This window comes from Prosopis cineraria, unplaced genomic scaffold (genome assembly GCF_029017545.1).
Source record: "Prosopis cineraria cultivar Desert tree isolate PC_DT_omini unplaced genomic scaffold, ASM2901754v1 PC3, whole genome shotgun sequence".
NCBI classification, from domain to species: domain Eukaryota; kingdom Viridiplantae; phylum Streptophyta; class Magnoliopsida; order Fabales; family Fabaceae; genus Prosopis; species Prosopis cineraria.
In genome coordinates this window covers 44,381,662-44,405,405 of record NW_026555334.1, presented here as the reverse complement: position 1 = coordinate 44,405,405, position 23,744 = coordinate 44,381,662, and the positions used below count along the sequence as shown (strand labels likewise).

Genomic DNA, 23,744 nt, shown 5'->3' with positions numbered 1-23,744 from the left:
GACAATGTAATACTCATGCATCCCTATTGCCATGTGCTATCTTATCTTCTTCGCCAACTCTTCCACTGGTTCTGCGTCAAGGTTTTGGTCAATGCCTTTGTCCTTTATTAAAAAGACTAAGTTAGTCATGGTAAACCAAGGGGCATGCTTCCGTTTATTTCACGGTATCCGTCAGTCAGCGCCTCTTCCGTTTATTTCACAGTCAACTGAAATTTTCTTTTTTTCTTTTTTAAGTTGGGTTGAGATGGGAATGTTCAATGGAGGCCTCTTTGCCTTTGATACCTCATGCAGGGAGGGAAGGATCCAAATTGGCAGCTGTGGAGACCAAAATTCTTTCTGAAGTTTTGCAAATATAATAGATCGGTTATTGGATGATAAACTATGTATAATAAATTAGAAAGTAGAAACTAAAAAATAAACGCAAAAAAATTCTACCAAAAAAAAAATAACACAAGAAACATTTAACCAAAATCTTCACCCTAAGTTAATTACCAAAAAAAAAAAAGGATCAAATGTCATATTTTTAATGGTATGGGTGAATGGTAGTGTACAGTTTTCACATTTACAAGCCATCACACATAAGTAATTTGAATAGTAAATTAGCAGAGAAACTGAAAACTGTGCGAAAAATAACTCAATAAAAGTACCGGTGCAAAATATTTTTTTCTTCAGTATTTTGGGGTTTTTATTTACAAATCATTACATATTTTAAGACTGTAAGTTACTTTAAGTTTAAATGGTTAAAGAAGTTTAACTATGCTAAGCGAAAAAAATTAAATTGGGATCGAATGTAAGTACTGTTTAGTATTTACCATCACAAATATACATTATCTATTATCTGAGGTGTATAATATATTATCTACTAATATATAAATTTTGTAATAAGCCAAATTATATTGTTCAGCTTATTAATAATTTTTAATACTGACGGTTAAATGTTTGTATTTAGTTGTCTATGAACATATGTCAGTGTACAGTATGCACTAAATACGTAGGCTAGAAAGAAGGCGCGTGACTGAATTAATGCTCACGGCTGGCATTGTTAATTGTTCGGTAATTTGACATTGTTAATTGTTGCCGTTACGTAACTTCTAATCATCGTAATTATGGATATACTCTGTCTATATATATACGTCGTGCAAGTCAAAATGATGACAATTGAAGTCGCCATAATTAACAGGAGAAGACAGATAGTGATATCCATCATTCATCCTCTTGTCCAGAAAAGATTACATCCATCATTTACCTAATACCCATGGAATCACCATCTCTGTCTCTCCATTTTCTTCTACAATTTCATATCTTCCAGAATTGAATTCAAAACGCACTATATGTAAAAGGTTGAGAGTATATTTTAAATAAACCTCAGCCATTAGCTTCAACTTCAAGGAATAGGTAAGTATTGCTGTGTTGGATGAGGAAGGTTTTGTTGTTTGGGCTTTGCTGATGGTCTTTATGGAATGTGGACTTTTGTTTTTTGGCCGAAAAATCCTACATAAACAATTACTCTTACAAATAAAATCATTCTCTAGTATAAAAAAACAATATTAATAAGACGATAGCTCTTTAAATTACGCTCATATTTTAAAAAGGATTAATCTTACAGTTATTAGTTGTGAAAATACCTTAGACAACCGGGAAAAGAAATCATTCTTCCCCCCACTACAAGGCATATCATGGATGCCACATATTAAGAATTAAAAAAAAATCTTGAAAAATCAATTTATTCTTTAAATTTTGTCTTAATCCACAATTAACATCTAAAATTTTTCATGCATACTTACCCAATATATATTAACCAACGCAAAAGTAAAAATAGAAAATAACTCAAAATTTTAAAGGGGAAACTTACATACTTATTCTTGTGTTTAAAATATTTATTTTCAATTAAATTAGGATAGCTGAATCTTTTATAGATTATTTATTATATAGCAAATTCATCTTGTTAATTTTATTAATATATTAAAATTCACATATCTAAATTGAATAAAAATATATTAAATATAAAAGTGTTACCTAATTACAAAAAACTCTATGTTTTGGGCAAATAATAATGACACGCACAAAATGTTGAAGATTACGTACCATTTACATGCAATTATTTTGAATCAGATTTTATGAATCATAATTTCTCCAAATGGAATCTATCACGTGAGTGATCACTCGAAGTTGTCCCTCTCTCATAGTGAACAATTAAGGGAAAAAACCACATGTCATCACACCTGAGGGACGAGGCAATGAACAAATCACTGTTTGACGTCATTGTCACAAACTTTACAGGCAACGCAATTTGTTCATAGTGATAACTGCATTTTTCGAACTCATTCAAGAAAACATTATTACATTCTGATCTACTGATGAATCGCGTCATTTTCCGATTCATCTCATTAAATGTTAACAAAAGAAAATATATTATTCAAACTTGTATATTTAATATAAATAAATTAAAAATTTTAGACAAAATTTGATAAATTTTAAGATTTTGTTGATAAACAAAATACACGTAGTTGCCAAACAAATCAGACTCTCAAAACATATTAAGATTTAAGACTAGTAGTACAACATGGTAATATATGGCGTTGCTTCAACTCACGTTACAATAATAAATCATTTCCAACCAACAACAAAAATTGAACGGATTTGTTATTACGTCTTCACTTAAAATTTTAAAGCATTAAAACCTAGTTGAAAAAATGATAGGTAAGTCACATCCCCGTTTAAAGGAACGTAAGGGAGGCTGACGGGGCTATGACCCTCCAAAAATTGTTTTTTATTATTGTACACGTATAACGTATTTTTAGTCCTTCAACATTTATATGCACTTTGCACTGCATACCATCCCCAGCCTCGCTCACACGACGGAACCGGAAATCCAAGGCTCATTCTGGTAAGAATTTCAACTCCGATTCAATGGATTGAACGAATGCAAGGCTTCGGTGACATTAACATTGTAGACAAGGGAGATCCACAAGGCTGAGCATTTGAACACGAATTTTATTGACTAAATCTCAAAGGATTCCACAATATCAAACACCACCCATATAAAGGTAGCGAGCATGAATTACGCGCAAGTCCGCAGAATATACCCTGAAAGAAGAATAACGTGACTCCATCACATGCAGTTGCAAATCGCAATAACCAAAATTCAGTCTATTTATTAATTTACTCAGCCAGAGTGTAAAATGAAGGGCAAAGGAGCACGAGCCTCCGTATCCTCCGGTACATAGCTCAAACACCAACCACATCCACAACTGCACTTGTCCGAGCCTGGCAACAATATATTTTATCATGTGGCCAGCCTACTGAGCGTGTACCTGCCATTGACGATTCTCACCAGATGCGCCTGAAGTAGCGTTCAATCTACGCCACAATCGCTCAAGAAACCCTTAATGCAGAATCACCTTCCATTCGCCACACAAAACCAGGCATGTCCATTCTCGGTCCTGCTATGGTCCTGTATATATATAGTTTCTCGACGGGGCAACTCTCTGGCCTTGAATCTGGAGGTTCTTCCCTTTCATCAATGACTTCAACATTAAGCCTAGGCATTTTCTGACCCAACAGCTTACATGCTCCAAAGCTCACATTGCAGGAGGACATCCAAAGGGATCGCATTGTCTCCAGCTTTGCAGCATTCGCCAGGAGGGCCTTGTCACCAAAGGGGCAGTCCCTGACCTCCAGCTTCCTAAGGTTGTCACACCCAGACAGCACATAATGAAGCCCCAGATCACTATCTCCAGCAAAAGCCACAGAAAGCATCTCAAGCTTCTTCCCATAAGTTCCAATGTGCTCAAAAACACGATCAGTAAGAAGACCAGAAAGGGATAGGCGCAGAAGGTCCTTGCAATGCTTTACAATTGCTCCAAAGCCATCATCCAGTGGTTGAAGAGTGAGGTAGTCCGGTTTTCGAGGGTCAATAATACAAAGGCGAAACCGAGTCATGTTAGGCCGGTTTCTGGCAATTGTAATTAAGGCAGCATTAGACATCTGGCGACAGAAATAGAGAACTGACTGGAGCTTGGGGCAGCCTTCAGATACGGAAACGAGGCCCCTTTCTGTCAATGCAACATTTGGTTCTAACACAAATGGATCAGAAGGAAACACCCTCAACTCCCTCAAATCCTTGCATGATGCAGCAAGGGCTTCCAGGCCTGAATCTTCTATGTAATCCAGCACCTATTGAATTGAACTTAATTAGTACAAGACCTTGCAGTAGGGATCAGAATTGTGCATCAAACATAAACAAAGTAATGTGACACGTGTAAATTTAATAGCATACCCATAAACACTGCAAATTCCGGCATTCACCAACAAGCTTGATGAGATAGGGGCTCTCAGTAGTAGCATAACTCAAGTTTAATGAAGTAAGCCTGGAAGAGATAGGATAGACAGCCGATAGGTAGTATGGCATTGCATCCCAAAATCCAGATAAGCTCTTCAGTTGTTTACACCCTACAAGAGCTCTTGATAGGTCTGAGAAGACATCAGGTTGCATCTCACTTGAGTAAGTTCCCGTGCCTAACTCAACCAAGTTAGGCGAACGGCCAATTAGGTTGACTAGCCTTTCAAGGGGCACAGCACGGTTGAGGCGAAGAGACTGCAGGTTAGGACACCTAGCCAGCAGTCGCTCTAGGGCACATATACTCACCTCAGAACTTAAGCAAGAGATGTTAAGGGAAACTAACGATGAGAATGAATCAGGAAATTGACTTAGCCAATGGCCACTAAGGTCAGCCACTTCACTCTCCCGCAAGTCCAACTCCCTTAAATTCCTGCAATGCATTAGGAGCCAGTAGATATGTCAATAATGATGCTATCAAGATGCTTCACAAGCCAACAATACTTAGGTTTATGCTAGATAAAGAATGCAGTACACTAAATCGCACACAACCAGAACTTATGGTCAATGTCACTGACGATAACCCTGCCGTATTTAAAACTATTATATAACTTGGCTAGAGGAAAGAGTACAATAACTGGAAACTAGTTCTTTCTCTAGTGGTGCAGTCGCTCTAATCGTTATCAAACAATTATTGATAAAGAAGTATAAAGTTACTCTTCTAAGTAGGAAAAAGAATGCAGCTTGGGAATAAAATAATGATACATCGGGAGGAAGCACGACAGACATTTAAAATTCAAACATTTAAGTGAAACCAAAATCAAAAATCGTTGTAGAAAAGAAACAGCTCATGATCTTGGCTACAATAGATATTTAAGAATAAAGAGTACGTTCCTAGAGACAACAGAAGAAGGACAGAAAGCCAGAACTATTGCATGGCCTGTAAACCCGCCAGAAAGAGCACTCTAGGTACAGAGATAGTATATGTTCACGAATTGCCGCTAAAATCGCAGCAAAACGGAAACAGTACTGAAAAGAAGTATATTATGCATCAAACACGAATAGAGCAAGGGAAAATCCGCTGCGAAACGAGCCGAATACAGCATCACTGGGTTGTGCGGGTGATAGTCCCGTCCCTAAAGTGGGCATAGAACTGGTGAATACGGGCGAAGAGAACGATATGTTTGCCATATTCACCAAGACTTTCAAACACCAGAAGCCATCAAAAGCGAGATAGATATAATTCCGAATCAAAGTTCGAAATGAAACGCGATAAGCAATATTGCGGAAGTATTCTTGAAGAATGTGGCCAGAACTAGGAGCCACAATATTCAACAATATCTATCACTTCGCTAGACTCAAATGAAAAAAAAAAAAGTTCAGCCCAATGTGACCAAATCAGCGCAATACTGGGAGAAGCCTCATAATTATTCCTAGAGACTAGAACTACCCAATGGTTCTTTCTATGTGTTTGTCCGAGACGAAAGAATATGTTAGGAGCATAGTGTTGGTAAAAATCCACAAACTGCTGCACCAAAAACAACTACTTTAATTAATTCTTTCGCTTGCCTCCCCCTCGCTCCAACAAAGCACGAAGTAAATATGAAAAACTTAATCAAGTCCAAAAGGTTGAAGAAGTAAAAGCCCGAGAAGAACGTAATCACCTGCAATTGGCAGCAATGGCGGCCAGTCCATCAGTGCTAAATCCCTCGCACGAGGATAATACCAAGACTCGGAAGTTTTTGAAAGATTTGGAAATCAGCTCCAAGCTCTCGTCCGTGATGACCATCCTCTTGAGCCTGATCTCCTCCAGCCACGGACAGGCACCAGCCATAGCTTCGATCCAAGGGCAGGCATAACCACCCCACTCCTCGGGAACCAAATTGAAGTCCGCAAAGTGAGGCTTTCCTTTGAGCGAAATGGATCTCAGCTTAGGGAACCGTTTGACCACCATGGCAGGGCTGACAGCATAGCAGTTGCCGACGAAAATGCTCCTCCTGCACCAACGTTCGATCTCGTACCACGACTTGCAGACCAAAGAGATGGCGTTGCGGTCCTGGTCGGAGTGAATGAAGGAGAAGACGTGCTCGAGGACTTCCTCAGGGAAGGAGTAGGCGATTCTCGGCATTTGGAAAGAGAAACGAGTATTCCCAAGGAGCGAAGCGGTCTGGGGAAAAGACGCGGACGAAGGAAGCGGGGCAGAAGTAGCGGGGCACCACTGTTAGATCTGAGACGCCATGGAGGAGGAGGAGCTCGCAGTCGGCCGGGTAGGCGGGGGGAGCGAGCGTGGGAGGGTGGATAAGGATTTTATTTTCGAGCGGGGTAAGGTTAGTATTTAACCAGCGTTAAAGAGGTGGTTAAGTTCCTGGTGGGGGAGTGATGGGCAATTATAGAGGCGACACGTGGAGAGAGGAAGATGAGGGCGATATATAGAGGGGAAATTATCGCGAGAGGAGGGTGATACCGACAAGAGAAATGGAGAGGGGTTGTGACGAAGTGGTATGATGCGCAGGGGAAGGGGATCCCATGATTCCGAATGCACGGCCGGATGGGAGAGGATACAGTGGGGACCACGGAAGGGTGGGGGTGGGAGGCGGAGATTAGAATATGAGATAATGATATGGAATCATGAACTCAAGTGTAGAAATCATGACATCATGGCCGTCCAATCATGCGCCCCTGTTTCATTCTCGCACTCAGGCTACGCCCCCGTCTCCCCCTTCCTCTTCCACTCCTCGCCCTTCATCCATTTCGCCCTTTCTAATCATCAAAATAACAATAAATATTATTAGTTCCTTTTAAACTACACTTTATTTCTTCCTCTGATTTACCCGCAGTTACTCAATAGCATTTTTTGACATCATTTTGATTCCTTTTCAAACCTTAAAAGTCCTATATGCAACTCGTGCTGTGTAGATTGTACGATTCTTGATGGAAAAATATTTGTCAAAATTAGTTGCTACAAAACTCAAACTTAACATTGCGACGTTACTAGCCTGGATTAAAAGCCAGACTGCAATAAATGATTCTTTAAGAGCTGCGCTCGAATCCCCTTAACTACAGTATCCGGCAATGCTGTTTACATGACACTGTATTTGCTGATGCATAAACAGTACTCCTTCATTTCTCCCTATATATATAATTTTAGAAATCAATTAACTATAATAAGTATGTTTAAAAATAAAAAAATAAATTAAAATACTCATATATTTAATCAAAATAAAATTACATTAATTCTCATGAATGAAAGTTATGAATTTATAATAGATAATTTAAAAAAATTATAATAAATACTTATTAAAATATATAATTTTATTATAAAAAATAAAATAATAAGTGATGATTTCTCTTATATATTGAAAAGGAGTATTTTCTTTGTCCTAAATTATAAGCAACTTATAAATAAAATAATATATACCGATAAAATTTATTAAATACACTTTATAACATGTTTTGTCAAAATAAAAATATAAATTTTTCAAAATATTTTTCCTTTAATACTCAATTTATAAAAAAATGTTAAAAAAACAGAATATAGTGTCATTGAAATTATATTTTTATTAAAGTGTTTTATATTTTAAAATATAAAATTCCTTCTAAAAATATTTTATAATTTGAAACATTCACGATTAATTAATTATCTATAGACTAGGAATGATAAAAATTCATTGACGACGTCCAGACTTGAACGAGGAATGCACTGGTCAATAATCCAGTGAAAGGGGGCGGTGGTGGCTAATAAGCAACCGAGAAGAACGTACCTAACAAGGCAAGCAAGTATCGTTGAGGTAATTTTGATCCGTTCTGATAGATTTGGAATATGTTCAGGACTCCCGTGCAAGGAAGAATTCTTTCCATGCACACGCTACTCTCGTTGAAAACAAATACAGTAATTTGGAAGTTATTTTATAAAACAGTGGCCACGTCCTTTATCTTTTTGGGAGCCATATGATATAATTACGCGGGATTCGTACTCGGAATACTTGCTGAACCGACACTTGTATTCTAAATTCGACAAGTCTGGAGATAAGTTTGGCTGCAAAGTTGAGCTTAACTCCGTATCTACCGATCAAATTCACAAACGAAGGGGATGCCTGATGAGGAAAATGAAGGAAGGAGGAACAAGGCGGACGTTGCATCACCATCAAAGGCCTGCTTTTTCTTCCTTTCACGAAGTACGGTCACATGGTTAAATCCCTTCCATGACCATCTTCTTCTTTTATTTTTGCCAGCGTGGCTCCTATCTTCATGCAGTACGTCCTGCAATCCGTAACAAACAAAAAATGAAAAAGAAAAGAAAAGGCAGGTCAATGTCGTGACCAAAATTATTGGGGGCAGTGGCCGAGGAATTGACCCGTTTACCCTTGATGATAGCGGGAGGAGGGGAGGGCGAAAATGACATCGCATGTCCATAGAGCTGTCCCTGTTCCCAATCAACGCCTCCTCTTTCTCTCTCTTCCTTTTTCTATACCCATCTTGCTCTCCCACCACCAATTTTTTGTTCACACTTTTTCTATCCTTAATTCTTCTGCAAATTACTAGCATATTAATTGTTACGAATTACAAGTAACCGCTCGTTCTTGTTAAAATGAGGCAGCTGAGTTGTCTCGTTAGTACTGTGCATCTTGTATTTTACTGCAATGCCATTTCCATTTTATATTATCATTTCAACTGGTACGAATTCTCGAGGCCATGCATGTTTTCACTCAACAGTTACTTGCTTTGTACATCGGGGGAAAAATTATACTTCGGTAGTTTATCTCTTTTAAACAACCATAATAATTGTTCTCGCGGAACAAGTTCATTTGAACATAAAGTATGCCACCTCCAATTTTATATATAAGTCACTTTTAACTTTTTTTTTCTTAATATAGAACAAGGTTAATTTGAGAAATTATTTTTAATTTTATCCATTATTTTTTTATTATTGTTTGATCAATTCTTGGAATATAATTTATTGTGATTATTAATTACAAAAAAGAATAAGATTGAAAAGTTGTATATTTTTTAATAATTTTGATTATATAACTATATATATATATATATATATATCATTTCTTTGTAAGCCTTGAAGTAAGTGGTTCGCCTTGTTTTGTATTAAGAACCGGAGTAGTGTTTCACAGGAATTAATAAAAGGTATTAAATTATTGATATTGTCTAATTAAGTATTAAATTCAAGTTCTTATATTTGCCCTTGGTAGATGCATCATTTTTAAAAGTATTTTCTCATTCTCTCATGCAACTGTTTACCTCACGTACAGATAATTATGAGAAGGTGAAATTGAAAGAAAATAACTAATAGTCAATATTGTTATGAAAAGTTACTTATAAAGATCACAATCAATATTTTTCATGGACGAGGACTTGTATAAAAAACTTGATAATTGGTTTACTGGAAACTCACATTTTCAAATATACAATCTGGTGGAGGGCGTGGAAATACCGAAATTAAATAGTGATGAAGTTATAATTATTTTAGTGGCTGAGCTCGGTGGTAGAGATTTGGTGCGGGGGTGGAAAGCTACGTTAGTTTATTAAATTAATCAATGATATAATTAATGCGGACTGACCTTTTCATTAGTGGAAGGGTCTCCATCTTATCATTGCTGAAAGTTTAGGCTCTTTATAATGCCCTCCTCGATCTCTCTCCTTTTCTGTCTGTATCTCCAGGCCAAGCCTGCGTATACCCCTTCCATTTTTTCAAACCGCATTAATTAAATTATTCCTCACTCTTATCTTATTTATATTAATTCGTCCCTCACAAGCAACACAGCAAAAGGAATGGCTCTCGTGAGCGACCTGCACCTAACTTCTTTTGACCATCAAAAATCATCTCCCATTAAGAAGCCAATCATGCCATTAATTATATTCTGAGATTACAATGAGATGGCAATTAGCCAGGTTTTAACGTCATTGACCACTGTATCACACGACCTCCACTCCTGAGACACGTTATCATTGACTCATTACCAATCATTCAATTTGAAGATTACAAGCTTCAAAAATAAATATCCCGCCATGATAAGAACATTGGAGATTAATCCCATCATCTTGTTTTCTTTCATCTCTCTCTATTTTCTTAAAAAAAGAAAATAATCTCGCAAGCAAATCGCTAATCAGTCTCTTTACTTAGTTACAAAATGTTTCACTATCACCGTGAATTGATAAAACACTGGACTGTGCAGAAAATTGTGGAATCGTCGAATATTTTATGTGTGCTTATATTGGAAGAGATCGACGCAGAGCGTACCATGTAACATGAGCGTGTTCACATCACGACTTTTGCCGAGAAACAGCTGTCACGATGCATTTCAGAGTAACAATCTATTTTGACATGTCAAAGAAACAAGTGTTGGCGGATCATAATTAATTTTTAAAAATAATCGCCGCGGGGGTAACATGCTTATCGGGGGAAGGACGGGCTAGCACGGGATTGTCAGATCTGAACGCAAAACGGGAAGGAGAGAGTCACGTAGCGCGTGAAAAGTGAAATTCCGGTGCCCTCGCTGCCATTTCACAAGGGAGAGATAATGAAAATTATATATTATTATTTTTTCTCCTTCAGAGAAGCTTTCAATAATAAGAATATTTGAAAATTGGGTTTACCCATGGGGATTCCTTAGAACTTAACAAATTAATATTTAAATTTTAACTAGAACTATATTTATATTTAATATCTGATCATGTTTTAAGTATACTTACTTTATATTTAAATCCTTTAAAATTATTATTGGTGAATTTCTGTAAAGTTTTCCTTTAAAATATAGAGAAGATTTTATATTTTATTAAAAAATAAAATTAAGTGAAGATAATGAAACAGAAAAACTTTTACCTAAATTAACTAATTTCAACTTCAAAAGATTAAAACCCAATTACTTCCGATAAAAGAATAGAAAAATGGAAAAGCTGAGAATTACAGCAATCATTGCATAGTGAAAATTTTAATAAAAATTCCTTGACTATAGTTAATAAAAAAGAAAATCTCAAAAATTTTAAAATTTTACTGTAATCTAAAGGCACTGAAGTAAAATTAAAATATTGTGGTAAACGATAAAATTAACCCTCTCCACAAAACATACCCGAACGATGCAAACACGAGTTGTTCGTTTTCTTACTATTTATTATTTATTACCCTATATTAAGTTACTCATTGTTCTACTACATGTTATTTTCATACATATTATTGTTTATTACCTTACATTAAGTTATTCATTATTCTATTGTCTGTTGTTTATTCCTTACTTTCAATTAATTTTATTCCAAATATTGTCATTATGGTAACATTAATTGTTTATTTTTTTACATACTATTATTTATTACTCCATATTAAGTTATTCATCAACTTACTATTTGTTGCTTTACCATTACTTCTAGTTAATTTCATTTCAAGTGTTGTTATCATGCTAATACAAATTTCTTCATTCCCTTACATATTGTTGCTAATTATCCTATATTAAATTGTTCACTGTCCTACTGTTTGTTATTTATCCATTTCTTTTAGTTAATTTTATTTTGAGTGTTGATATTATGCTAGCATTAGTTGTTAGTTTTTCTATATACTATTATTTATTACCCTATATAAAGTTGTTTATTATCTTACTGTCTATTTATCCATTTTAAATGCCTAAAAACAATGAAAAAAGTTGATTATTAATTAAAAGTAATAGACAAATAACAAACAATTTAGCAATAAATAATTTAATATAAGATAATGAACAATAATAATATATATGAAAATGACTAACTTAAAGTAACAAACAAACAACAATCTTACAGCAAGGACAGCTAGATAATTCCTCTCAACATTTTAAGTTTACTACGGTATCCTTACACCGTAATGAAATTTCAGAGTTTTTGAAATTTTATTTTATTAACTATAGCTAAAGGGTGTTTCTTGAAATGTTGCCTTTTCAATAACACGACCTGCTGCTCATTTCATTTCATTTCATTGTCACCGACGCCGACATTGTTGAACTTCTCTCTGACGATGTTTTGCTATTCGCAAAGCAGCTTCCTTCTGGATCGTGCCCGCCAAAGTCCAAACTGATCGCATGCCAAATAAATAATATATCACCACGATCATATTTTATTAGTATATGCTACTTTATTTAAAAAATAGCACTTCAATAGTTTATCCGCGCACGAAACAAACGTTTTAAGATGCATATTCGACTTTTTAGCTCCACAGAGTAATGCTTTTTGGGGACGGGATGGGACACTTGCTGCGAATGTTGGGAGAATATTGAAACTTCAGTGAAGACCCATCGCAGGCAGGGACAAAGCTCCAATTACGAAACGGAGATTAGCAAGTTGCTTTCTTAACCTTGCGGACTATTTGAGCCCGAATAAAATGCATCGATTCTAGTGGAAGGTTGAAGATTGGATTCATCTAACCTGTACATCGTGAAAAAACGTGATTCAATTCTATCCAGAGGAAGAATAGGCAAGCAAATGAGAGAGCGGCCTAGATTTAGTCTGGCCAACAAAAGCGGCGGTGTTAGATTAAGTACGATTTTGACAAGAATCAAGTTTGTTTTTTTTTTTTTTCCTTGGCCGCATCCAAATTAAATTAGATAGGACTCGAACAAGATAGACACCGTGATTATTAGTTAGCGTAAACATTTGTCATATATACATAAAACTGGGGCAGGGCGCTTCGGCTGTTATACCCTCCGTTTTCATGATTTCAGTCTAACTATAAAAGTAGAATCATCCGTTCATCCCCATCTTCTTTGGACACTACTTTCTAAAAGGTTGGGCTACTCATTGAGCTATTCAAAGTTGGAGCTCCTGTGCCCTGTTTTAAAATGATGCAGCCGAATTATGCAAGCCTGGCTGGACAGATGAATATTCAAACTAGTTTGGATCCTGCGTTATGAAAAGCTTATTCCTTTATGTTTATACTTCGTCCCGCTAGGAGACAAATTCTAATTGGGCATGCTCGTTGTCACTTCCATTCAAAATACTTTCCATCTCTGCTTTCCCATTTTGTTTGACAATTTGGATCAGACACGCCATCCACGCCTTCTTTTCTTCGCTTATTATTGCTATATTCTCGAGCTGTGAAATTATAATCTTCCTGTTAATCCTGTTTCACACATCTCTATTCATTTTAGAAGAGCAAAATTAAGCTTTTGCACCCCCCTCAAAAGTGAGTGTGAAAACAAAAGCATCTATTTTGTGTGGTTTTTTTTTTTGGGACGCGTGTAGAAACAATATTTGTACACTCACGCGCATTTTCTTCGTTTTTTTTTTAACCATGTCTCATACATGGTATGGACAAATGGTGAATATATATATGTATATATATTCGCTTTTTATCATCGTCCTACTATGGATAACATAAAGAAAAAGCAGTGTGTTGAAAGTAATATGAATCTGATAATTAAAAAAAAAAAAAACACACACACTCACACACACAAGTTGTCGTTCGTATCAACTCAAATATATTATGGCAGGAAAAAAGGCCAAAAAAAAAAAGGAAATTACGAGGAAGACACGTGGACAGCTGTGGGAGAGAGGAATTAAAAGGCGGGAGTTGTTATCAGTTGTGCTGGGTCCAGCTAGCAAACAGCGAAAGGTTAAAAAGTATTGTGCAATCCCTTTCCAGTTGACACGAAACAAATTAGTAGCAATTATATGGAGATGATAATTGGAGAAATGAGAGAGAGATTGATTATAGAGAGAAACGGGATTGAATGAATATCCTGTACCACAGAGTTTGTGGTACACAAGTTAGTTAACGGGTAACATCATTTGTTATAATTGTAAATACATGGGACCAAATGTGCAAGTGTAGGCGACTCTCAAATCCTCCCCCAGACCTCCCCCTCACTAATTGAAAATACAAGAAAAGGAACCGCGATCGAGAGACGTGTAAATCAAGAGCCGTGGGTTCGAGTAATCAATTTCATGTGTGGATTTGATGTTCATTTAAGCGTTGTGTGGTCCACAAGGTCCAAGCCTGAGGTGGATTGCTTGGATGGCTCTGACTCATGGACTCTGCTACTTTTGGACATGAACGGACCACTTCGTCTCACCAGGACCACTCACACTTGTCTCTCGGGGACCAGCTTCCTCTTGACACTGACCTGTTCCTCAAGGCCCAATTCACCTTCCGTTCCCATTTCATGCTCTTCATTCTCTCTCCCCTTGATTGATTGAATTCCCAACTCGAACGTAAGAATGATATGTCCTGCCCTGATTTGATTGCAAGTTCACGCTTCTGGGGTGGAATTTGAAGAGACGAATAATGGGAAATCCAGAGAAGCTCATCAGAGGAGGGCTTTCGTTTTCCATCTCCGGTTTGATTGCTCTGGTGTCATTAATAATGAGGCATTGTACACTGAACAGGGTCCTCACACATTCCTTTCTCTATCCTTAAAATCCAAGTGGTGACAAGGACAAGCATGGCAGACAAGTCGGTTGTATTGAAAGTTAATAACGAGAATGGCTTTTAATTATGGGAAGGGCATTTAAGAATCTTAAGAAATTTTAGAAGCGCATTCATTTTCAATGCCCAGCACATAACTAAATGCATGTGTCGCCCGTGACATGAAAGATGATTGATCAGATGAAAGAGGAACGTCACAGTTTCTTTCGGCTTTCTTCTCTACGCTAGCTCGGTAAGCTCAAGCACCCCCCATAAAATATTATAACTGACGCTCTCAGCTCCTGGCCACCTGTAGAAGAAAAGGTCTAGATCTTATAATCTGAGACTTGATCATGCATTTTATTTGTTTAGATCTTGGAGAACTTGTCCTTATTGAGAATGGTTCGTTTTGTTTTGTAGGGTCGATATTAACACGGATCTAATAGTCCCTCAACCCATTAAGATGGCTTAATCATCCCTGCACTTTCCCATCAAGTTTGTAAAGGCTCGATTGTTTCCCTCTTGACGCGGTAATTAAACGGCAGGGCAATTCAAGCAACTTTTTGTCCTTTCCCTTAATTAGGGACACTTACACCTACAAATATACATTTACACATCCTGCAGAATTGTGGAATGAATTTTCATCTCGTTGACAGGGACTTGTTTCCATGTTTTAGACTTAAGTGTTAAAAATTTTCATGTAACCCTCGTCCCTTTTCTCATTTTACATCCCCAAGTAACGCGTCTCAATTCTAACCAAGAAAAAGAATATTCATCTGGACTTAGGCCTCCAGTTACTTTCATCCTCTGAAAGATTGGGCCCATGTCAAAACTAGGGCCCAAAGATATCAGTTCACCGTCACTGGGTCCATACAAACTTCGGCCTCAAAAACCGAACTGGACCAAAACTGGCTGTGAGAGACATGAAAAGATAGTAGCCAGGCCAGGGTTGATGATAGATGAGTTTCGTTGCTCAGTCCCCACCACCCCCCCCCCCCAAAAAAAAGGAAAAAGAAAAAGAAAAGAAAAAAAGGTTTTTTTTCCCCGTGAAAAAAAAAGGTTTCACTGTACTGCTTAAAGTACTTTCTGAACCATTGTGCAAAAGGAATGCTTAGAGAAGTTGATCAATGAGTTGGAGAAGGAATGCAGAAGATTTCTTTGGGGTGACTCTGATGAGAAGTGTAATATTCATCTTATATCATGGAGGGTAACCTTGCTTGACAAGAACAACGAAGGTTCAGGAATGAAAGACTTATCTACTCAGAATAAAGCCTTCATTTTTAAATTCTGTTGGAAGCTGCTGACTAACGAACAAGCCCTTTGGGTTCAAGTGATCAAATCGAAGTACAGATGTGATGGTGTTGTTATTTCAAATGTCCGGGAGAAGGCAAAATCTCTCTCTTGCTTGGCGCAGTATTTATAATTGTTGGGAGGAATTTTCAAAAGGGGTGGGGAAGAGAATTGGGTATGGTATGAACACCAAGTTCTGGACTGATGGATGGGAATTTTGTGACCAACCTCTAGCCCAGCTTGCAATTGAGAACTCCTATAATGTTGAGAATATAGTGGCTGACTTTGTGACCACTACTGGGGACAGAGATTTGAGCAAAATGGAAGGATTTTTGCCTAGTTATGCTGTTTACCGTATTGCTCGTACTCAAGCCCGAGAGTTGAGAGAGAAGATAAATATGCGTGGAAACCATCCACTGATGGTAATTTTAATGTCAGATCTGCATATAATTTTCTTGTTGCAAGTAAACAAATTGTTGCGGGGGCCATTTGGAACAAAATTTAGAGCTGGCCTGGACCCAAAAAAATCAAGGTGCACCTTTGGCTAGTTGCTAAAAATAGACTGCGTACAGCAGAGCTACTTGCAGAACGAGGACTTCAGCATGAAGAGCTCTGCCCTCTAGGTTGCTCATAAAAGGATATTGTCATGCATGTATTCAAGGATTGCCTAGTTGCCGAGGAGAGGTGGAAATAGCTTGTCAAGCTTGAAGTTTGGGATAGATTCAAGTCTTTGAATGGGGAAGACTGGATCTTGTGGAACAAGAAGGAACAAGCTGGACAAGAGTTTACTAAACAGGCACCATGGGAGGCTCTCTTTGGTTATATTTGTTTGGATATCTAGTGTTCTAGATGTAAATATTTATTTAATGAAGTGAGTGAGGAAAGAAGTTCTCTCTCTCTCTCTCTCTCTCTCTCTCAGCAAAGAGGAAAGAAGTTCTCTAAAGAGGCTATTTTCTATAAAGCGAAAACTGACAGGTGCCTATTGAACACTTCCATCACGTTATCTACGCCTGTGATGAGATCTAACCGTAAATGGCTTAGGCTGGAAGGTAATAATGTTTGCCTTGACATTGACGGTTCCTACAAGAATGGCATTTCTAGACGTGGGGCGAAATGGGGATGCTGATTAGATTGTTTAGTTTTCTTCGGATGTTGGCAATTATCTGCCAGAAATTGTTGTATTGATTCAAAGTGTTAATATGTGCTATCAACCTCACCTGTAGGAAATTCATGTTTTTACTGATTGTGCCAAGACAATTAACCTTTTTACTAGATATGATGTGAGTCAACACCCGTTCAAAGGTGCTATTGAGCAAGTTAGGAAATATTTGACTCACACTAGAAGTTTATCTTTAAATTTTATGTATAGGAAAACACATTTTTGTGCGCACTTATTTTCTCAGAATGCTTTATCCTTTAAAGGGAGTCTTTATGCTTTTGATCAACCACCTTTTTTTTTTTTTTGTCAAGAAGCAGTGACTAATGAGAAGATTAGGTCTTACGTAATGACTTGAACACTATTGCGTCTTGTTTGGACTATTGTACTCTCTTTTATTAAAAACATAAAAAACAAATAGAGTGCTATGGACTTTTATCCCCTCCAGCGTAGTTTAGCTTTGTAATCTGGGCTTGGCCACCTTATGTACCCCCCACCCAAAAAAAAAAAGCCAAACAAAACAGCGCTTTGTGGACACCAGTGATTTTTCCCCATAGAATGCACATGGATGAAGCACTAGTTACAAGCATAGCAAGACTGACGAGGACTATTTCTTTTTTTTTAATCTTTTAACAGCGCAGTCAAATAGAATGTTAAATATCAGAAGAATCCCAGCAATACATAATGACAGATACACACTTTTACATCTGCAGTTAAGGAGTTCAAAATATCGTTATCACGACTCTTACCATCAACATCCAGTCTTCAGCCCCAACTTTCCCCTCCCTTCATGGAGAAATGTCAAGTGCCACTTCCGCCAAAATCCAAACTTGGAAAGTTTAGGACCTCTCTGACGGTTCATTTAGCAGAAAAGAAGCTCGAATGCAAAAATAATGATGATGATGAAGGGAATTAAAAGAAAGCAACTCAGGAAATATGGCAAACCAATCGCAACTGAGGTTGTTCACAAACTTGAACACAAAGAAACACAACCTAGAATCATGGGTAAGTACACCACTCCAGATCATCTTCCACTCAAGCACAAAAGCCAAGGGGGAAGCCTCATACTCAAAGCCGAAACCCTGTTGCCAATGTCTGATCCGAATCTGCATTCCCAAAATTCCAACCAGCACAGTAACGTTGGCTAACATCTGCCAGGACAAGTCAGCAACTATATATGTCACAAGCATGGATAGGAATCAAAAAGCCATTTCTAATATAAACACTACGATCATATTATGGTAGCATGATTGTCAATGCCAAACTGATAGTAGCAACAGCAAGGACATAGTCACCTTTGACCACGAAAAAAAAAAAAAAGACATCGTCACAACTTGCCAAAGGATTCATAAATTGCTGGCCAAAGCAATAATGATCAATGCTCAGAGGCTCAGATAGCATTAAATATGACTTATAAACCTTCCACTTGGCACGCCAGTAAAAACTTTATGATGAGCAAGTTAAGACAGCCACGCCCACTGAAAATGCTTGAAGAGACTCCAGTTCCGAGTGAGGATATTAAGATACTGCCTCTTAAAACAGATTATTCTATTAGGAATAAGATACCTGTGTATCAGTCATTCACAAGCAATCTTGGTATCAAAGCTGCTAAGACATATTGCGAATGCTTCAAAAGCAGATATTGGATACTGATAGTCCATAGTGAACAAATCTTTCCCCACTTTTCCAAACTGAAGAATAACATTTTCCTGAGCCTGTTCAGAAACCCCACTCTTTGGAGAAGCAACCAGCTGGAAGTTTTTGACAGAAGCCACAGTCACTCGCCCGTTGAAGTTTAGACACCAGCATTGGAGTTGCTCATGCCACCTAGGGGACTTATTTTGTAATACCAGCATTCCCTTGTTTTGGGAAGACAAAGGTACCGATTGGAAGTTTTCCATGCGAGTTGATTTTGATCTAAAGAAAGGAATAGAAGAAGTATCAAGTCTGCTATGCAGGAATTGAGTTTGCGTAGGGGCCACACCTCCTGGCTCAACAGCTGAAGCTGGAATGGCATCCATGACACAATGCATTATCCTTGGGCCCCTGTAAACATTCACCCATCTGAATCTAAGCTATGCTAGATGTAAATGTAACAGAATGACTAAGCAATGGAATCACCTCCTAGAAGGGAAGAGAGGAATTTCAGATAATCATAATAAAAGAATATTACGAGTTCATGATTCCTGTCCACACGATTCTCTCTTTTCATGAGACTCTTGAAATAAAAATATCATTACCTGGAGCCCAGGACATTCAGATCGTATGAGACATGTGCAATGGGATAGTTGCCAGCAGGAACTCTAGGAGAAACTTGCTTGAGACTAACTAGTCTAGTTGAACGGGATTTAGTCACTCTGGCACCGCAAATTGGAGGGTGCGCATCATACACTGTGAATTTGGTACCCAGAAAGTTTGACCTATCACAAATGAAACAAGAGAGTAATTTTAGGCCCAAAAGTTACTACTGGCTCAGCAATGAGCAGTATCAGCAGGACTTACCTCAACTTTCCAATGTAAGTGCTACTCCCTCTAGATACATCATCGAAGTTTATAGAAATGATATAGTCCGTATGGGTAGGACGTCGACACTTGCGTGCAGCAAGAAGGAACTTGCCCTCATCAATTGAAGCTGCAAGAATCAACATTAAATTGCATCAAAATATATAGAAGGCAAAAAAAGAACGGAAGAAAGAAAGCAACACAATCAGGCAACTGCTTTTCTTCTTTGAATATTACATCAGTACAAGGGGAAAAAAAACGGCCATTACTAACCCAATTTACATGTATAGTAGATGCAATCAACGACACAGATTAAATTTAATTTCTAGTAGTGCGTACCTTGGTTTAAACTGAGGAACAGATAATATGTCTGATTACTGCGATTCCGTTTAATATAGCACTGAAGAAGAGAGCTCCTTGGACCAGGCTGCACAACAACCGTAAGAGATCAAAATAAATTTTATTTAATTAGAGGCATGAGACCTTCCTCACAATAAAATAGCCACCGATAATAAATCTACTTGAGGTAGATGTGAAGCAGATTCAACCAAAGTCACGCCTGTGACAGCAGGAAATGCATATAGTGCCAATTATATCATGGGGAGAATGACATTTGGCTTCCTTATAAGGAAATTATTGAGACATTAGTTAGTACTCTGAGATTCAACACTACCCTTTTGAGATTCACAACTATGCCATACAATATTAACAACTATACTTTTGAAATGGGTACCAAAGTGAAAATGATTTCCCTACACCAAGGTACAAATGTCATTCTCCCTCGTATCATTCTCAGTCTCTCACCCATTTTTCGGGAAGGTGGTGGTTGGGAATTCATGTCACCGTGAAGAGATAAACAAAGCCAAAGTAATGCTAATTAACTCTAAAATGGCCACCCATAATATAAGAAACAAATTATGAGCTTTATCAGCTGCAATTAAATCTCCCAAATCACCATGTAGTTTGTTTAAGAGACCATCAAGCCATTGCAACTGCAATTAAGTGATTACCTAATGTGCGAGTTCAACTATGTCACTCAACAACCTGCCTCTGATGTTTCATTATGCCTCAAACGAAGTCTGGGAATCAAGATAAAACATACAATTGCTGAATCCTGGCATGCTACTGCATACAAGTACATTGCCGCGGAGCAAACTAAATGTCGGCTAACTAAAGAAGAAGAAGTTGGACGAGTTCAGCTCAAAAGCCCAGAAACAAGCACAAGTAAATGGGCACGAGACAATTTTGTTTGGCAAGACTAAATTGCTACTTCAAACAGAACCTATGTGAAGTTATTAATAACCAAATATAAAATACGTACAGAAGAGCACCATAGATGCATCTAACGCTAGCATACATTGCGAAGGAAGTAAAGGCATGCGCATTAGCCATACCTGCTTCAAGGAGATTGGGAGCGTCAGCTTGCCAGATAATTCAGGAGATTTCACAATTTCTTTAATGATTTCTCTCCAGCTGCGGCATACACCAGCACAAGCAACCACATGTCTTCGGGTTGGCCAGGTATCTTCAGAGGCCTCAATCCTCATTAGCACGTCCCTCAGAAGCTCCGGGGGCATATTAGCCCAACAACTCTGCCTCAACCCATCGACAACCATCACATGATCCCCAGCATCGCGGTATGACTGTGACCGCGATCTCATCCCATACCCAAATTTAACCTCAAATCCTTTCCTTGAAATACTCCCAAATTCGCCCTTTATATCCTGGATGATACTCCTAAACGACATCGTCGCCTTTTTAAATATTCAAAGCCATTGTCAATTCATCCATTCCAAATCCCATCTTTTTACAAAAACCAGGCTGCCAAACGATAAACAAAACCCCAAAACGTGGAAAGCTGGAATTTTTTCTTTTAAACGAAAGTTACATCACAATAACGACACGGTTTTTTTTTTCCATGCAAAAATCAACTACCAAAGGCAGAGTGGCATACGGATTTAATACGGGAATTCGAAATCGAAAAGAACCTAAATTGAACGCAACGCAAAAGCAACCCCCAAAAAACAAAATAAGAGCCAATTGATCAAACACGGAACTTAAACTAGAGCTCCATAGCTTCCCCCTCCCCACCTTTACAAACTATCTCCCCTTCAAATCTTCGAAAGTCATTATGTCAGGTTGAGAGAAAAACGTTTATGGCGCTAATTGAAACACCAATCATGGAATAAATTGAACAATAAAGAGAAGCCGTCTAAACAAAAAAGAAAAAATCAAAATGAATTCTACCCCCTCGATCACATAGCGGGAGGGTACTGTGGGACTGGAAAGAATGAGGAAAGCGAAAGGGTTCCTGAGGAATCTGAGCTCACCATCCGGGCTGACCAGACGGGTTTGCACACAACGGCTTTATCCACATGGTCGCCTTTTTATCTTCTTTGTGTTGTCCTCGTGATGGATCGGGTTGGGTGACGATGATTAACCCGAATTGTAGTGTGTGTTTGGTTTTTCATTAAACAAAAAAATTGGTTTGTTAAAAATTAATTTAATAAAAATCACTTATTATAATAAAATTTATATTTAGATATATTTTTTATAAATTAGTTTGATAAATTAAAAATTATTTGAATTACTCCCTCCGTCTTTATATATAAAGTGTTTTTTTTTTAAAAATTGTCCTTAAATATAAAAGGTGATAATGATATTTTTTAATAATCGGGTAAACTCTTATCTTAAAAAATAAAATATATTATTAATTGTATGTTTTTCAAACCATCATCATAATATTAATTATGATATTATTAGGGATAAAATTAAAAAATTATTGTGTTTTATATGAGTTCAACTAAATAACAAAACTTTATTAGTATACAACATTTAATTAAAAATACCTTATATACAAGGACAAAAAGAGTATGTATAATAAAATATGCTGTTAAATGTATAATTTTCAATAAAGACATTGACTTAAAAAATGTTTCAAAAATGTGCTAAAAATTCTAAATAATATAAAATTTGATATGTTGAATAACAAAAACTATAAATTAATATGAAGTTTAATATATTGAAAATGTACGCACACACATATATATTTAATGGTTATTAAAATTAAAAATTAAAAAAATGAAACATTTTTTAATGGTATTGTGTGAAACTAGAAGGAAACAACAAAGAAATTGAAAGAAAATGGGACTTCTGTTTGAATTTTGAAACCTGAAACTGCTGACCATATAAACAAAATGAGGGTATTATGAGCAAAATTTTAAAATGTTTCAAGAGAGACTTTTAAAAATCTATTATTTTTTATTTTTGAAAAAGCACATTTAATAATAGTTTAAAAAGTTAATTTGAAATGGACCTTTTAAAAAAAATTTATAACCAAACTACATTTAAGTTCAAATTACATTTTAAAAAGATTTTCGATATGGTGGAAGTGAAAAACAGGCTGGTAATGTTTTGTCAGTTTTAAAACGCAAGTTCCTAAACTTAACAATCACTTAGTGGGAATCAAATCTTTATTTTTACTTTTTATGCTTGAGCATGAGAATTTAAATATGAGATGAAAAATGACAAAAAGAAAATGTGATTGTAAATTTCAAAATATTTAACACACTATTTATTAATTTATGTGATTTGAATTTGGACAAATATATTCCCTTTTGTTGCGAGACTTAAACTATATTCAAATTTTGTCAGTAAAAACTTGTAATCAAATTTTTTATTGTGATATGCTAAACACTTGAATGGTGTTAGGCATGTCAATATTTTGCTTTAAATACCATGAATTGAAATGTCTGTAAATTTGTAATACATGAAAAGAGAAGAATTAGGTCTATAGTTGACAAGCTTTCAAACTAACTTTTTGATTTTTATCCATTTTATGTTTCTACTTTATAAAACCATGTTAACAAAAAAAAGCTGGATTAAACTTACAAGTTAGCTTTTCAAGTTTATCATTTTTATGTCTCTAGCTTATAAAATCATATCAATTTACTTATAAATTTATTGAGCAAGATAGATATATATTGTATAGAACCTAATTCATGAAAGTGATAGGACCCAATTCAATGAAAAAAATAAAAAAAAACCAGTATTAACAAAAAAGAATAAAAAATACCAAAAATAAG

General features: G+C 36.7%; 2 protein-coding genes and 1 long non-coding RNA gene across 4 annotated transcripts; 1 reads left to right on the top strand and 2 right to left on the bottom strand.

Moving 5' to 3' along the window:
- Positions 1-2,610: 2,610 nt before the first annotated feature.
- LOC129305314 (protein TRANSPORT INHIBITOR RESPONSE 1-like) lies at positions 2,611-6,653 on the bottom strand. The gene is made up of 3 exons (XM_054945356.1): positions 6,004-6,653; positions 4,280-4,772; positions 2,611-4,176 (listed from the first exon to the last, which is right to left on the bottom strand). Exons 1-3 carry the CDS (start codon positions 6,465-6,467, stop codon positions 3,376-3,378), a joined length of 1,758 nt encoding a protein of 585 aa, XP_054801331.1. The 5' UTR covers positions 6,468-6,653; the 3' UTR covers positions 2,611-3,375.
- Positions 6,654-14,864: 8,211 nt separating this feature from the next.
- LOC129307451 (uncharacterized) lies at positions 14,865-15,372 on the top strand. Of its 2 annotated transcripts, none has more exons than XR_008592371.1 (2): positions 14,865-14,964; positions 15,132-15,372. It is a non-coding gene; the product is annotated as an uncharacterized LOC129307451 (long non-coding RNA). The 2 variants fall into 2 exon arrangements; XR_008592370.1 differs by having other exon boundaries at positions 14,919-15,035.
- Positions 15,373-17,755: 2,383 nt separating this feature from the next.
- On the bottom strand, positions 17,756-22,021 carry LOC129306452 (tubby-like F-box protein 3). Its single transcript, XM_054947066.1, has 6 exons — positions 21,054-22,021; positions 19,999-20,086; positions 19,660-19,789; positions 19,398-19,577; positions 18,724-19,203; positions 17,756-18,308 (listed from the first exon to the last, which is right to left on the bottom strand). Exons 1-5 carry the CDS (start codon positions 21,405-21,407, stop codon positions 18,735-18,737), a joined length of 1,221 nt encoding a protein of 406 aa, XP_054803041.1. The 5' UTR covers positions 21,408-22,021; the 3' UTR covers positions 17,756-18,308; positions 18,724-18,734.
- Between the last annotated feature and the right edge of the window lie 1,723 nt (positions 22,022-23,744).

Bases quoted from the DNA above. Each gene is read 5' to 3' on its own strand.
- LOC129305314 (XM_054945356.1), bottom strand. From the start codon at position 6,467: ATGCCGAGAATCGCCTACTCCTTCCCTGAGGAAGTCCTCGAGCACGTC. The intron at 4,773-6,003 runs GTGATTACGTTC...AATGCATTGCAG, and splicing joins GCCATTGCTGCCAATTGCAG to GAATTTAAGGGAGTTGGACT. The intron at 4,177-4,279 runs GTATGCTATTAA...TCAATTCAATAG, and splicing joins GGAATTTGCAGTGTTTATGG to GTGCTGGATTACATAGAAGA.
- LOC129306452 (XM_054947066.1), bottom strand. From the start codon at position 21,407: ATGTCGTTTAGGAGTATCATCCAGGATATAAAGGGCGAATTTGGGAGT. The intron at 19,790-19,998 runs GTACGCACTACT...TGATTCTTGCAG, and splicing joins GTTCCTCAGTTTAAACCAAG to CTTCAATTGATGAGGGCAAG. The intron at 19,204-19,397 runs GTAATGATATTT...GAATGTTTACAG, and splicing joins CTGAATGTCCTGGGCTCCAG to GGGCCCAAGGATAATGCATT.